The sequence below is a fragment of the Penicillium brevicompactum genome (assembly GCF_028827555.1).
Source record: "Penicillium brevicompactum strain IBT 35665 chromosome Unknown utg000009l_segment0_segment0, whole genome shotgun sequence".
NCBI lineage: Eukaryota > Fungi > Ascomycota > Eurotiomycetes > Eurotiales > Aspergillaceae > Penicillium > Penicillium brevicompactum.
In genome coordinates, this window is record NW_026623212.1 from 934,107 (window position 1) to 946,751 (window position 12,645).

Here is a 12,645-nt window from a genome sequence, read left to right on the forward strand (position 1 = left end):
TCGTTATTTGGACCTTCAATACCATTCAAGATCAGAAGCTATGCCAGCCTGACAGAAGCCATTGGCCATTGACCTGTCTCAGAGCTGAAAGTCAGATTGCATCATGATATGAACACATGGCGCCTGCCACTTGATAGGAGGTACATAAATCCACCTGCGCACGAACTTCCCTGATTACCTCGGGGCTCTGTGTGAGTGGGGCTGACTACATGTCAATGAGGTTAAGATAACGTGTCAGTGCTTGCATCAATTTGAAAAACTGGAAATACCCCATCCCAGTGTGGTAGATACATCAAAATCGCTGTGATCCAACACATGGCGCTAGCATCCAAGGCTGATGATTTTGAAGTGAGGACAAACTGGTTTGTGGCTGTGGGGCCGGACTCGGGACACGACCCATAGTTTAGGGTCCCCCTTAGCGGGCCGTGGCCTCTAAGATTCTAAGGTTAATATCGACGGGAGCACCGCAAACAGACATGTACGATATTGTAGAATTTTGAGAGACGAGGAGAAATGAAGAAGAGGCAGAGAGAAGCTCTCGCCATCTGCGTCATCTAGACCTGGAAGGAGCCTGACAAACAGGACAAACACCACCAAACAGTTGATTCATGCAAGGATCGTGTTCTGATTTCAGCTTACGCAGAGTCAAGTGCTAGGTTAATTTTACCCATATCTGGTCTTGAAGATCAAAGTAAACAGGAAATTAAATGTCGAGATGGCAAAAATCACAAAAGAAAAAGGGTACTTGATGGTCCAAGGGAACGATGACATCAAATCTGGAGAGACAAAAAGGAGAGAGAGAGAACTGAGAGCTGTCAGGGTCGTCATATAGGCGCCCCAGGCGCGCGGGTGCTCTCCTGCCACCTGATCTCCCTGCTTCCCCTAGGTACACATGACATAGAGTCACTTGACCATCCTGACACCCAACCAATGGGCCGCGGACCGAGCCCAAAACCCAGCCCATTGGTAAACCAAACTGGGCTGGCTACGGGCTTCGTGTGCCGGAAGAGGTAACACAAAGCAACAGATTCTCAATATTTTCCTCACAGTATTTACGAACATAAACCCACATAGAGCTCTTCATGCGACGGGGGTGGGCCCTAGCCTCGGGCCCCGGGCCCCGGGCCCTGGGTCTAAGCCCATAACCCAACCCAGCCCCACCCACTACTGGGTTTGGTTATGGGCTCCGTAGGCTATGAAGAGGCCTAAATTGTTACTGCCGGTGCTGGTGTTTGCCTGGTTTGCAGGATCCCCGCGTTGCTAGACAGTCGTAGATCGGGAGCTTCCCTCTCTTCCTCCTTCTTTTCTCCTCGTCTCTCACAATACATACGATCGACGTTACATACGGCTCTAGCGCTTCGCTCGATAGTTAGCCACACATCACAAGGTTTGTGATATCCGTCCCTTATAGTATCAGAGTTCTTCAAAAACTATACAGAAAGTGTTGATTAAGAGTATAGATTCTCTTAAATTTTCGATTTCCTTGCTAATCAACACCACTGCCCAGGTGTCAATTTGAAATTAGCCACCTTCTCGCCCGTACTTAATACCCAAGGATCTGGCCAGATGGTTAGTGAAATCTGCCCAGGTGTGATGTGTATAGGGCTTGAGAAGAACCCCGGGAGACCCATCAGGATTAAGTTCGAGAATAAGCAGCTTACATTCTCCCAACGGCAAATTTATGATTTATAATACGGATAATGATATGCATGCCCGCCAATGACCTGCGAGGATCTGTAACTCCAGGGTTGGATGAATAAAATGCTATAAGTATAAGACCTCGCTCACGCACTCGGTTTACAAAATATCAATACTTTCCCACATCTCACAACTAAGCTGAAAACGCGTTCAACCCCCCATCCCAACCATAATATTTTCTGTCAACAGTAGCTGTCATGGCAAAAAGGTTGGATTCGAACTCTACCCAAGCGATTCTCTCGGGATATGAGATTCCTGTACTCGGTTATGGGGTAAGTGCGTGAAAATTCTTGAACCCAAATTGGCTCGCTATGTTTCCATTTCCCACAGATTATTGCAGCTAACAAACGTCTTGCAGCTTTACCAAGTGTGCGTCATGCAGTCTTACGCGTGTCATAGATGATCTAATATTTTTAGACCGGGCGCGCTCGCTGAAGCCCTGACTGGGCAGGCTTTAAAGGCCGGATACCGCCATGTAAGCAGAACTTTTGTCTTTGGCGAATCTTTACTCACCAAAATTACAATTCCACAGATCGATTCTGCCGCAGTATATGAAAATGAGAAGGAATGTGTAAGCGCTGTACGGGCCGCTGGATTGAAGCGGTCAGATGTCTTCTTGACCACCAAAATCTCCCCGCAAGCTTTCGGATACGACGCTGCCAGACAGTCTATTGATGAAAGCTTGGAGCAAGCACAAACGGAATATTTCGACTTGTGTGTACCCTTCCTAGGTCGTAACGATATATCCACAATGCTGAACCAGACAGGATCCTTATCCATGCCCCTTTTGGGGGTAAGGATGGCCGATTAGGCTCATGGAGAGCACTAGTGGAGGCGCAAAAAGCGGGAAAAGCTCGCTCGATCGGTGTTTCTAACTTTGGTATCCACCACCTCGAAGAGTTGGAAGAGTACATTCAGAATGGGGGAGAAGGACGAATTGAAGTCGGTCAGTATGAGCTACATCCTTGGCTTGGACGAGCGGAGCTTGTACACTGGCTACAAAGTCGCGGCGCGGTTATTGAAGCATATTCCCCTCTTGTAAGAGGAACTCGCATGAATGAGCCCGTTTTGGGGAAGTTGAGCAAGAAACATCAGAAGAACCCAGCCCAGATTCTTCTTCGCTGGAGTATTCAAAAGGTGAGCAAATCGTGTCCTGGCTTAAATCTTAAAGCTGGCGTTCTGATCATGAAATCCACGCAGGGGTTTGTTGAACTTCCTAAGTCTGCTACTACGGAGCGAATTCAAGAGAACATAAATGTTTTCGATTTTGAGTTGGATGAGGAGGACATGAGACTCCTGCACACTGATGATTACTCCCCCTCTACGTGGGATCCTACAGTTCAACGGGACTAAATGTATGCCTTGGTATTCTAAAGGTTTCAAAATAGGAGTCTGAAAATGTTGATTCTACCCTGCTCCTATATTTCATCAACCAGCAAACCGGTGCCTTTCACTAAGCCTTGCGAAATGTATCGAGTTCAACAATTTGCCTCTGTTTCTCCGCCTATATGAAAACGTCAGACGCGATGATCAATCCAAGGATGTATCAAATCTCACCGAGCTTAGATTCCAGAGGCAGGTTTGGTGGTCTGGTCAATGATAAAAACAGGCGACCTGTTGCTAAAGCGAGCAACATCTCGCATAAGCTCCGCAGCCTCAGGACTCGCAAATGCACTCTTCATACCTTCTTCGCTTTCCCATAATGTCTCGCTACCAAATGCATAAAGTGGTGCGCTTCCATCCAGACCTGGAACAAACTTGGTGACGGACCATCCCTTGAGACCAAATTTAGTCCAACACTTTTCAATGTGAGTCATTAGCGTGTTGGTGTAGTAATCGATATCGTATTCGGCATTGATGTCGTTCGGGAAAAGGACTGTGACAGTGCAAACCATTTTGAATATAGTACCGCGTACACGACGGAAAAAATATTTGAGTCAACAAGTCAATGGAGAGAAAATTCCAGGCCAGTTGGGAACTGATGTTTCTGATTATATTTCCTTCGGCCGGGTGGGCGCATCTCTCAGCTTGTACGGCGAGATCATACCCCACGCATATGAGACATAAAACACTTTCCCGTTGTACCGCTGATGGGGTGGCAAATTACAAACATAGCCCAAGGCAGTTTAGCTTTCTGCAATCCTAATTTGAGAATCTTACCCACTTCTTTATTTTGTTAATCGAGTAGGTCTGCGACGAGACAGGTATAAAGATTGCGATATCTTAGAGCTATCTTGTATGAAAAGAAATCCGTCTCATTTGAACAAATGTGACGGACCAAGAGTGATACTACCATGATACAAAGGCAGCGCATAAAAATCATAGCCACCTATAGCACCTATGAACATGAATATACATAGATCTCAGCACCGCAGGCGAGGACCGCGGGAAAAAAAGCCCCGGGCCCCACATCCGAGTGGGGCGAAATGGCCGAGTGGGGAATAGTGCAAGAGATATCATTTGTCTCATTGGGGCAGGAATAAGCGGGGCGTAAGCGGCTTAATTTTGCCCGGGTGTGAGATTATACTTCGGCAGTATCAGTAGTACAAAAGCCAGAACAGAAAAGATGAAAAAAAAAGATACATTTGGCAATCAACCGAATCTCAATACATGAAGAATACTGAAATAAAACTCGTCAAAATGCATTAAGCATCAGACTTTCATTGCAGTCATACTGAAAACAAAAAATGAAGTAAGTCATGAGATAAATTAGTTAGGGTCGTAGAAAACAGCCATCAGGTTTGTTTTTCCGATTCCACATTGAAGATTTGACGCCAACGAAGTGACTTCTCACCTCTTCCAACTCTCGACTTGTTGGTTGAGATTAGTATCTCAGGGCATCCTTGGAGAAGCCAGCCCCACTTCCTAGCAAAAGCCTCCGTGACCTCCCAGTTTTGTGGATCCCAAGGCGTCCCCCAAACAAGCAATGTTGCATTATCATTACGAGTATCCCAAAAGCCAGTCAGGTCATGACACAGTTCATCATCATCAAGAGCATTTCCTGCCAGAATGAGATTGTCCCTCATCCGTGGGAACGGGAAAATATCAAGCCATGGGTGATGTGGGATTTGCTGTTGCAATGATGTTGCCCGTAAAGTGAGAGGAACGGCCTCGTGGGGTGAATTTGGACCAGCACAACTGAAAATCGAAATTGTATCGTCCTGGCACATGCATTCCACAGTCATGCCGATCGCGACAGCGTTGTCGTAGGCTGCACGGAGAACATTTATCCTGCTTAGCTTGATAAGCAGTTCTGTTTGTGGCGAGCCTTCAATGTAGCTGCTCAGTGCTCTCTCTTCAAATTCCTTCATAAGCTCATGTACACCAGAAGGAGCGAAAGTACACCTGTCATGTTGTGCCTCGGATAATCTGCACATCACTGGAGAGAGTTGCGTCGATGACCCGGCGCAATTATTGCCAACGGTGATATTTCTCATACCATCGTGACTGTCAGCTGAGGGCTCCGGTGAACCTCCACTTTTCTTGCTTGATTCTTGGCGGAGACCTGTATTTCCAAGCAGGCATACGGTATTAGTGTCAGGGTACATGCCGAAGGGAGGCACATGAGATGGGATAACTCACGATATGCTCTCTGGTTGAGGCGGTTCTGTAGTCTCCTCCGCGTAGCCGAATTAGTGATACCGGTCCAATCATCAGTCGGGGAAAGAGCTGACCCCGCTGAAATAAGTTGCTGACGATTATGCGGTAGACTTGATGTGGTAGGCATTGAGAGGAGCGTGCTGGCGTTCAACCATGCTAATGTGGTCTTAAAATTTGTTGTATGGGCCTCGATGATGGAAGAAACCAGGATATGGAGGTCAGAAGGTTGTCTGCAAGATGTTTACAGATAGAACAAGATTGGTCAGCGATAATTGGATTTCCACTTTCGAAGACCACCTGGGCAACTAATTAAATACGGAGCCGCCACAAAGTGTGCCCGTAAATACGCCACTCGGTTTAACGGTTTCTTATGTCCGTCCCCGGGGCCATTGTGGCAAGTGGGCCCCCAACGCCCCACTTGAACAGCTTAGGTACAAATCAAATGAATCTGAGACAGCCCAAGCAAGCGGGAACCAAAGCTTGGAAGACCTAGATCGATTTATTTCATCACTACTTGGGGTTGTAAGCGTACTATTGCTGAACCCACTGCAGCAAATAATTTGAAGGCATAGAATTTTCGAGTTGGTCAGGTACTACCTATCGCAACCTTGGAAATCACCCGTGGTCATGGGTAGCTAAATATATAAACTGCACCTTCGAACGACTTTGGTTCAAAAAAAGCACTCTCGTCACGATCATTACAAGGAACAACTATGTCTACTCACCATGCAATTATCGCGACCGGCCTTAAAGAGCCTCTCACGATCCAGCGAGTTCCAACTGCTACTCCGCAGCAGCATGATGTTCAGGTTCGAGTGGAATGGGTACCCTCTGCACCGCTGGATGTCTACCAGGTTGATGCCGGTCTGATGGCTGAGTTCCCACTATGCCTTGGTGATAGTGTTGCAGGGACAGTAACAGCAGTCGGCACTGACGTCCAGCGCCTCAAGGCCGGCGACCGAGTGTTTGGGTTCGTGTTCCACAGCCAAAAGGAAAAGGGACAACAGATCTACGTGACTGCACCTGATCACCTCTTTGGAAAGGTTTGTCCAGTGCTTCTTCACCATGCATCTGTGTCTCTAAGACTAAACCATCGCACAGATTCCGGATGAAATGTCTCTTGCTGCGGCAGCGACAGTTCCCACCAATTTCTGCACCGCTTTCCTTACTCTGTCGGAAAAGCTCCAGATTGAATTGCCATGGCCTTGTCCACAAGGATTTGTGCCTCATGACCAGGATATGCCAATTCTGATATGGGGTGCCGGTAGCTCAGTTGGCCACTTTGCAGTTCAGATTCTTAAGAACTGGGGCTACAAGAACGTCATTGTTACAGCATCCCCCAAGCACCATGAGAAGCTCTATCGATATGGTGCAGCACACGCCGTGGATTACCGCAAAACTGATGCCGTGGAATCCATTGCTAAGCTTTTGAACTCTCGCAAAACCTCCGAGGCCATTCGCGTTTTTGATTGCGTGGACTCTAAGTTCGGTTCCTTGCTTCCAATTTCGAAGATTGCGACCCAGGAAGGCTCCAAGGTTGCTGCTGTCCTGCCTGTTGTGATTGGTGGTCTGTCTGATGGGAACGGACTGCAGCTGTCTGCAGATGTCTCTATGGAGGCCGATTGGCAACCCGGCGTGGAGACTCATAGTATTGTGAGCTATAGTTATGAAGCGGTACGTGTCTTCGTTTGAATATTTCATCCTTTATGGCCATTTGCTAATATTCCTTATAGAATGCCTTCCTGAAGGACAATCTTATGCCGGAAATTTTACCTGCTTTGCTTTTGCAAGGCAAAATTGAACCAAACAGTCAGCGAGTTATTGAAGGAAGTACACTGCTACAGCGAGCTAGTACAGCTCTGGATATCATGAGAAGTGGCACTGTCAGTGGCGAAAGACTGGTCTGGAAAGTGTGGACGGCAGAAGAGTTCCCGGAATACAAGTAATGTAGTGGATGGAAATAGAATTTGAAAGGTTATGATATTGGAATATACAACTTGCGGAGATGGAGTTAGAATGACTTGGAAAATATTGTAGTTTACGGTAGGTCTGCTGTATTACCTTGTTAAATTTGGAGAATTTGACTTCTTCGAGCCAGGAGACGGCTTCCTTGTCTCAATCAGGTATGTTTGAGACTTCAGGTGCCAATGGCCTGGGCCCCTTTCGTTCCAATTTTTTGTCATCTCTTGAAAATCTCGTCATTGGGCAACAGCTACTCCGTAGGGATCAACCATCTCATTCTCCGTCTTTATTACTTCATCATCAGGCAGAAAACACCTTGGAACGCCACCACTACCACTACCGTCACTTTGACAACCTTTCATATTCAGAAATTGTAAAATTAGAGTATAGAACAGTCCCTAGGAATTATTCTCTCTGATTGTGGCTGATTATGCCATTTGATTTAACCTCCAAGGTTCATGTTCTCGACCCACAGAAAATATGACTTCGGACATTCGGAGTTAAGAGACCATACTCGGATCACTAATGCAACCTGCTTATAACTCGTAGTTGATTGGTTACCGACAGGATCATATCGCTTGGTACAGGTTCATAAAGAGGGAGCTAGTTCTGTTATTTAATTCAACATCCTTGCAGAAAGACGGACTACTGTGATCTCTCTCAAAGATAATTGAATCCACTATCCCCCCCATTTTGACAATTCACCCAACACGACCAGTCTACCATGGCTTTGCAGAAGGCTGTCATCGTGACTTCGCCCAAACATGCTGAATTGGTTTACGATAGACCTATTCCGAAACTCCGTGAAGACTGCATTCTTGTCAAAAATGTTACTGTTGCACTGAATCCAACCGACTGGAAACACATAGACTACTTGGCACCCCCTGGAGTGCTAGTAGGGTGCGATTATGCCGGAATCGTGGAAGAAGTTGGTAGGGGCGTGAAAAGACCCTTCGCGAAAGGAGATCGTATTGGCGGTTTTGCTCACGGATCCAACGCCGTGGAACACGAGGATGGAACTTTTGCGGAATACATTGTCGTCAAAGGCGACCTTCAATACAAAATACCCGACGAGATGAGTTTTCAAGACGCTGCAACCCTCGGACTGGGAGTCACTACAGCTGCCCTGGGACTTTATCAGAGTCTCAAGATCGCTTTGCCCAACGACCCAATTCAAAACGCGGTACCGATCCTAATTTACGGAGGTTCGACGGCCACTGGAACTTTGGCAATTCAATTCGCCAAGTTTTCAGGATATCAGGTCCTGACTACCTGTTCCCCACGCCATTTCGATCAAGTGAAAAAGATTGGTGCCGATGCAGCTTTTGACTACAATGATCCGAGCTCCGCGGACGCGATCAAGGATCAGACAAAGGATGCTTTAACGTTGGCATTCGACACTATTTCACTCGAAAGCAGTGCCAAGTACTGTGACCGCGCTCTATCCTCGCAAGGGGGTGAATATAGTTCACTATTGCCGATCAAGATTGATCGTGAAAACGTCAGAGACCGAGCGACGATGGCCTATACGGCCTTCGGTGACAGCTTCACATTCGGGCCAAACACAATTGCTCCTCAGCCGGATGATAGGGATTTCTCTGAGCGCTTCCGTGTCATTTTTGAGGAATTGCTGGCAGCTGGCAAAATGAAGGTACATCCTGCTAGGGTCGGGGGTGGGGGACTTGGAGGTGTCTTGGAGGGTCTTCAGCTTTTGAAGGAAGGAAAAATCAGCGGAGAGAAGCTTGTGTATAATACCGCAGATAACTACTAGGCTTCTAGACTGTCGGCCTATGCAGGCGGCGCCTGGTCGGAGTTAACACACATTGGTTGAAATGTTCTGAACTAGTTGTTGTTCTGTGTTGGAGACTCTGTCAGGTGGGGAGCTCCTCTCTTGTTTCGCTCCATCTCTTCGTGCTACCTCGCATGCTCTCTCTTCCAAGGTTTCTTATTCTCTCTATGACTTCCAAAGTACCAATATCATCGTATTGATCAACCTTCCAAAGTTCTTCTGCCATTCTGGCAGGTTATTGTTATGCTTGCGAGTATCACATGATATCTCTTCCTTATATATGCTTGCTTGCTTCCTTGCTTCTTCTCATCATCTATCGTCAAACTTATTGTTTACTTTCTTTGCTATATACTTCCACTCGCTTCCTCTCCTTCTGTCTTAAGGGGTGCCAACCTTAGAAGATCTTAACAAATTATTGATACAGTTTGACTAGATTTCCCAAACTAATTCCTACCGGCTTAGTATAATTAGTATAGAAATACCAGCACTTGAGAAGATACAGAATTCATCATATTTTATGGATTACCATCATTTTCTTATCCGTTCAGTTCTTATTCCGGTAAAGGCTTCTACATACTAGACTGCTTATTGTAGTTCGGCATATTTAAAGCGCAGCTACTATAAAAACTTGGAAGTAATATCAAATATTCGGGGAAATTAATTGAGAAAACTTGATAGTGGAAGAAAAGGAGAAGGCAAAACTGATGAAGGTGGAACGGGAGCACTTCAAAACAAGGCCACTCCAGAGCCCCAGAAAGGAAGTATGACTCTGAACCACACCACTATATCTCTCTTTCCTGAGAGAAAAACCAGTCCCAAGAAGAAATCTAGCGAAAAAATTCTTGCTATCGTTCGAGACGACTCAGATTAATTATTTCGAATTTTTCCAAGAGTCCTGTGAAAAGCTTCAGCGCTACTCGGCTTTGATAGGATTGAAAAGCTTGTAGAATCATTGAGCTACCATGTGTAGTCCTCGGGATCAGTCGAGATGTAGACCATATTGGAGGGGTTTGATGACTGTCAGGGCTGCAGCGATTATCCACGCGTGATGCATCTGTGGATCCTCGAACGTTCCATGCGGCGGGACTCGGGATTTGAACCTCGCCCCAGATCTAGTACTTTGCTTTGAAGGCCAAATAAGCGCTTGTCCATTGTCTACCTCAGCCTTTTACAGTGTCAAATGCACCACAGTCCTGAAAGTACCGGGAAGGAATTAAACTTTTTAACATTTTTGGTAAACTTCGACATGCATTTCATCGCCACATAAGATGCTCAATCTATCTCTATTATCTTTTGATTGTTACTCATACGATCTTAGGCTTTGCTCGGTGAGCATGAGCCGCAGGAGACCAAGGGAAGTGACCGAGTGGAACAGTGAAGAAGCCGTTTCCGGGGTCACAAACACCAGCAAATGCGCTCCACCAAGCTGAGAACGCAGCTAGTATACCGCAAACCGCCCCAGCCTTCTGCACGGCCATGAGAATCTGGCCCTGGGAGCTGCATTCAATGTGCGCAATTCCCAGGAGCAGATAATTCATATCCAAGAAGAAGAACAGAGAGAACATGGCAAGACTGGACTTCAGGGTGCAGAGGAGCATCAGAGTTGTGAATATGAACCAGGACTGCGCACACAGCAGTTAGTGAATTTGTCAACAATGTTCCTGGCTACACCGTGACAAAACATACCAGGTTGATAAGGCCAGTCAAAGTCTCGTTTTGGCATGTTGCATTTGCTGCGTCTGTCACAGCGTTGGTACTCTCAAACGTCGAAGTCAGAGCAAAGCTGACCCAAGCCGCACCAAAAGAAGTGAATGTTGTGGCGCCGAATGTATTTCCCACAGCCATCTCCCTAACTCAGTTAGCATGTCAACGGTACAAACGTGAGAGCTTGCGCTGTGATGGGTTGAGACCCCACAAATGCGTATCACATACCACATGCCCACCAAAATTTGCACTAAGCCACCATAGATCAAAGCTAAAGAGACACTAGCCCCCGCCGCCTGAACATCCCCAACACCAAGATTGATGCAGTTCGTTAAAAAGCTCGTGAGAGCGAAAGCACACAGACCCAGAGGGGCAGCATTGGCAATTTTCTTATCAATAGGCAGAGGATGCATCTCTTGCCTCAGTGGTGGAAGCCGCGTTTCTGAATTATTCGATGGAAGTAGAGAGTAGTCATGGCTGACCTGCGTGGCTACTGGTGAGTCAATGGGTTTTTTCGTGAGGGCCTCGTTCGGGTGAATTGATGAAGGTCTGGGGGGTGAAACCTCGGAAACGTGAACAATGTGCTCCATGAATAATAATCGAAGGTTGACCTTGCTGAGGATCCGGCAGATGTTCGGCTCTCGAGTTAGTGGAGCTTTTGTTGGTAGCCAATGGGCTCGAGGATCAAGTCAGTGTGAAGAAATGAGTGCTATGGGACACTGTTAGGGGGGTGAATGGTTAATATTGAGGACGGGGTCTGCACCGAGACCCTCACGCCACACCTAAAGCACGGTCATTCAAACCCCGGAAATTTCACGGGAAGCCCGCGGATATCGTCATGTGCGCAGGCTTTGCAGATGCCGAGCCAGCGAGTGAGAGGATTTCCCGGTTGTATTTCAGGTTTTGCGCCATTGCGGAGAGACCCGAAAGGCAAGACTGATTGTATGCAATGGAGCTAACATGCGGGCACTGCCGCGAGCTCGTTTCTTCGCCTTGTTATATCCCGGGAAGCGCTGGCTAGAACCCCGAAGCAAATTATTTGCTCGACCATGATGCACTGCGACGATATCCCAAATCCCCGAGTGCTTTTCTCAAACTTCTCAACAATCATCTCCCGAGGTCACTGGGAAGAGGATCAATCCTGTCCAACCGTCACAAACTTCCCAACCTGGGTGGGAGATGGGTTTCGGAACTTGGCTTGGACCACGAGGATTCCCCATCCTATTAACTCTAGACCCCCGAGTGAGTCCGCGTAGCCAGCAGATCAACCGGGATCAGCGTTTGATATAAATACAATTGGTGGGGCTCATGTCATTTGAGTCGATTTGAAGACATATTAGGACGACCCCTCGGCGCACAGGCTGTGAGAGGACCGAACATATGCAGCTCTCATGCATAGATCTCGTCTGCTCGCCATCTAGATCGCAAGTCCTCACACGAAGGTTTTGCGAGTAGATGGAGGTTGGGACTCGGAGCGCGGCGGCTCCCGCAAAACGTAATATTCATGACTAACATACTTCCCCTTTGGGACAAATTTGGAAGGCTTTGCCGGTTAGGGCATCTTCAGGCTATGCAGCTGCATGCCTCCCAGAACATGCCAGAAATTATCGGAGGCCACAATGAGTGGTCAGATACACCGAGGATTTGGAGATTCGGTCGTTCTGGTTCAATACATCCCGAGGTCTACTGAAGTTGGTCTCGGATCTGCAGAATGTTCAACGCGTTCTAAGGTTGCAAATCGAAATCTGGTCAAATTCAATTGATCTAGAATGGGTATCCTGGCTTTTGAAGATTAAATTGCACCCCCTCCCATGAAGGGGAAAAAATCACGAACTCCCATTCAAAAACACCGCTCCCAATACGCCTTGATGCTGTTGGTCTTAAGAATCACA

The 12,645-nt window shown here is 47.0% G+C and overlaps 5 protein-coding genes across 5 annotated transcripts; 3 read left to right on the forward strand and 2 right to left on the reverse strand.

The window, feature by feature from the left end:
* Positions 1 to 1,889: 1,889 nt before the first annotated feature.
* Positions 1,890 to 3,051, forward strand: N7506_011795 (aldo/keto reductase; the record flags this gene model as incomplete). Its single annotated transcript, XM_056961086.1, has 5 exons — positions 1,890 to 1,970; positions 2,057 to 2,067; positions 2,116 to 2,173; positions 2,231 to 2,412; positions 2,466 to 3,051. Coding segments are annotated over 5 exons (918 nt in total), but the record flags the coding sequence as incomplete, so codon positions are not given.
* Positions 3,052 to 3,260: 209 nt separating this feature from the next.
* On the reverse strand, positions 3,261 to 3,593 carry N7506_011796 (uncharacterized protein; the record flags this gene model as incomplete). The annotated part of the gene is made up of 1 exon (XM_056961087.1): positions 3,261 to 3,593. One exon carries the CDS (start codon positions 3,591 to 3,593, stop codon positions 3,261 to 3,263), a length of 333 nt encoding a protein of 110 aa, XP_056805621.1.
* Positions 3,594 to 6,011: 2,418 nt separating this feature from the next.
* N7506_011797 (zinc-binding alcohol dehydrogenase family protein) lies at positions 6,012 to 7,244 on the forward strand (the record flags this gene model as incomplete). Its single annotated transcript, XM_056961088.1, has 3 exons — positions 6,012 to 6,341; positions 6,400 to 6,972; positions 7,032 to 7,244. 3 exons carry the CDS (start codon positions 6,012 to 6,014, stop codon positions 7,242 to 7,244), a joined length of 1,116 nt encoding a protein of 371 aa, XP_056805622.1.
* Positions 7,245 to 7,984: 740 nt separating this feature from the next.
* N7506_011798 (zinc-binding alcohol dehydrogenase family protein) lies at positions 7,985 to 9,031 on the forward strand (the record flags this gene model as incomplete). Its single annotated transcript, XM_056961089.1, has 1 exon — positions 7,985 to 9,031. The coding sequence occupies one exon, from the start codon at positions 7,985 to 7,987 to the stop codon at positions 9,029 to 9,031; it is 1,047 nt and encodes a 348-aa protein (XP_056805623.1).
* A 1,322-nt stretch (positions 9,032 to 10,353) lies between these two features.
* N7506_011799 (acetate uptake transporter family protein) lies at positions 10,354 to 11,343 on the reverse strand (the record flags this gene model as incomplete). Its single annotated transcript, XM_056961090.1, has 3 exons — positions 10,354 to 10,671; positions 10,736 to 10,898; positions 10,982 to 11,343. 3 exons carry the CDS (start codon positions 11,341 to 11,343, stop codon positions 10,354 to 10,356), a joined length of 843 nt encoding a protein of 280 aa, XP_056805624.1.
* Between the last annotated feature and the right edge of the window lie 1,302 nt (positions 11,344 to 12,645).